Genomic DNA, 1,022 nt, shown 5'->3' with positions numbered 1-1,022 from the left:
TGTAAAGTAAATAAATAAATAAAACTGAGATTAAAAAAAAAAAAAAAATAAGGCACCTGGAGTCATGCTGGCCTCTCCAGTTCCCCAGCACATCCCACCAGTCCACTGACATAAGGGCTCCGCCTGCCTGACCCACTTTCTGAGGATGACCCTCCCAGGACCCTGGAGTGGGGCAGGGAGGGATCTAAGACCTGGATAAGCAGCTCAGTGCCCACTCTGGCCCAGAGGACTCACCAGACCCAGCCCTGTTTGTGGGGGATGGCGTACTTCTCCATGAACGCGGTGAGCCGCAGCAGTGAGCCCTTGTGCAGGAGATGTATCTGGCTGGCAAACTGCCGGTTGATCTCCAATGACTCTGAGTTGAGGCTGGGCCGGTGAGAGTTCTGAAAGCTGTGCCAACGGAGCTTCCTAGTGAGAGGCGAGGGGGTAGAGAAGGCTGGAGGAGCAGGTTTCAGCAAACCTTAGGAAAAGTTGTGTTCTTCTGGGCCTTTTCCTCCCCCCGCCAAAGAAAATATATACAAAGAGATGGGACCACTGTCAGCACTGCTGCGGGCTCCAGGGTGGAGGAAGCTTAGTCTTGATTTCCAGGGCTGCCCAGAGGCCAAGATGTTGTCAGGGAGGGTGGTACAGAGATCGGGCCCATCTAGTGCCAGCAAGCAGTATGAGCCCCTCTTCCATTCAAGACTGCAGGGGAGGGGTTTCTCTGAAAAACCCAGAATAGTGAAGCTGGGGATCAGAGACCATCTCCTGCAATGCCCTTGATTTACACATGGGCTACCTAAAACCCAAAAGGAGCTACAGTTTGCACAGGCCGTAGCAGAGGCAGGTCCTAAAGCTTACATTCTAGATTCCCGAGTCCCGTACTTTCTTTTTCTCTTCTGGGACTGGCTGCAGGCAGGCAATCACTCAGCCCCTAAGAACTTTCCCCTGCGCCTTGTGACTAAAAAACTGGAAGTGGGAAAGGGGGACATGGAGGGCGGATAAGGAAGGGAGGGGAGAAAAGGGGTAAGGGAAGAGATGAG

The 1,022-nt window shown here is 53.0% G+C and overlaps 1 protein-coding gene across 1 annotated transcript in view; it reads right to left on the bottom strand.

The window, feature by feature from the left end:
- The window catches only part of LOC104999773 (stAR-related lipid transfer protein 8-like), a gene marked incomplete at its 5' end in the record, with an annotated part of 5,575 nt that extends 5,115 nt beyond the window's left edge, over positions 1-460 (bottom strand). Inside the window, 1 exon segment of the mRNA XM_010855371.1 lies at positions 234-460. Coding sequence (XP_010853673.1) covers positions 234-460 — 227 coding nt within the window.
- Positions 461-1,022: the final 562 nt, after the last annotated feature.

This window comes from Bison bison, unplaced genomic scaffold (genome assembly GCF_000754665.1).
Source record: "Bison bison bison isolate TAMUID 2011002044 unplaced genomic scaffold, Bison_UMD1.0 scf7180017853758, whole genome shotgun sequence".
Taxonomy (NCBI): domain Eukaryota; kingdom Metazoa; phylum Chordata; class Mammalia; order Artiodactyla; family Bovidae; genus Bison; species Bison bison.
This window is presented reverse-complemented; position numbering and strand designations above follow the sequence as displayed.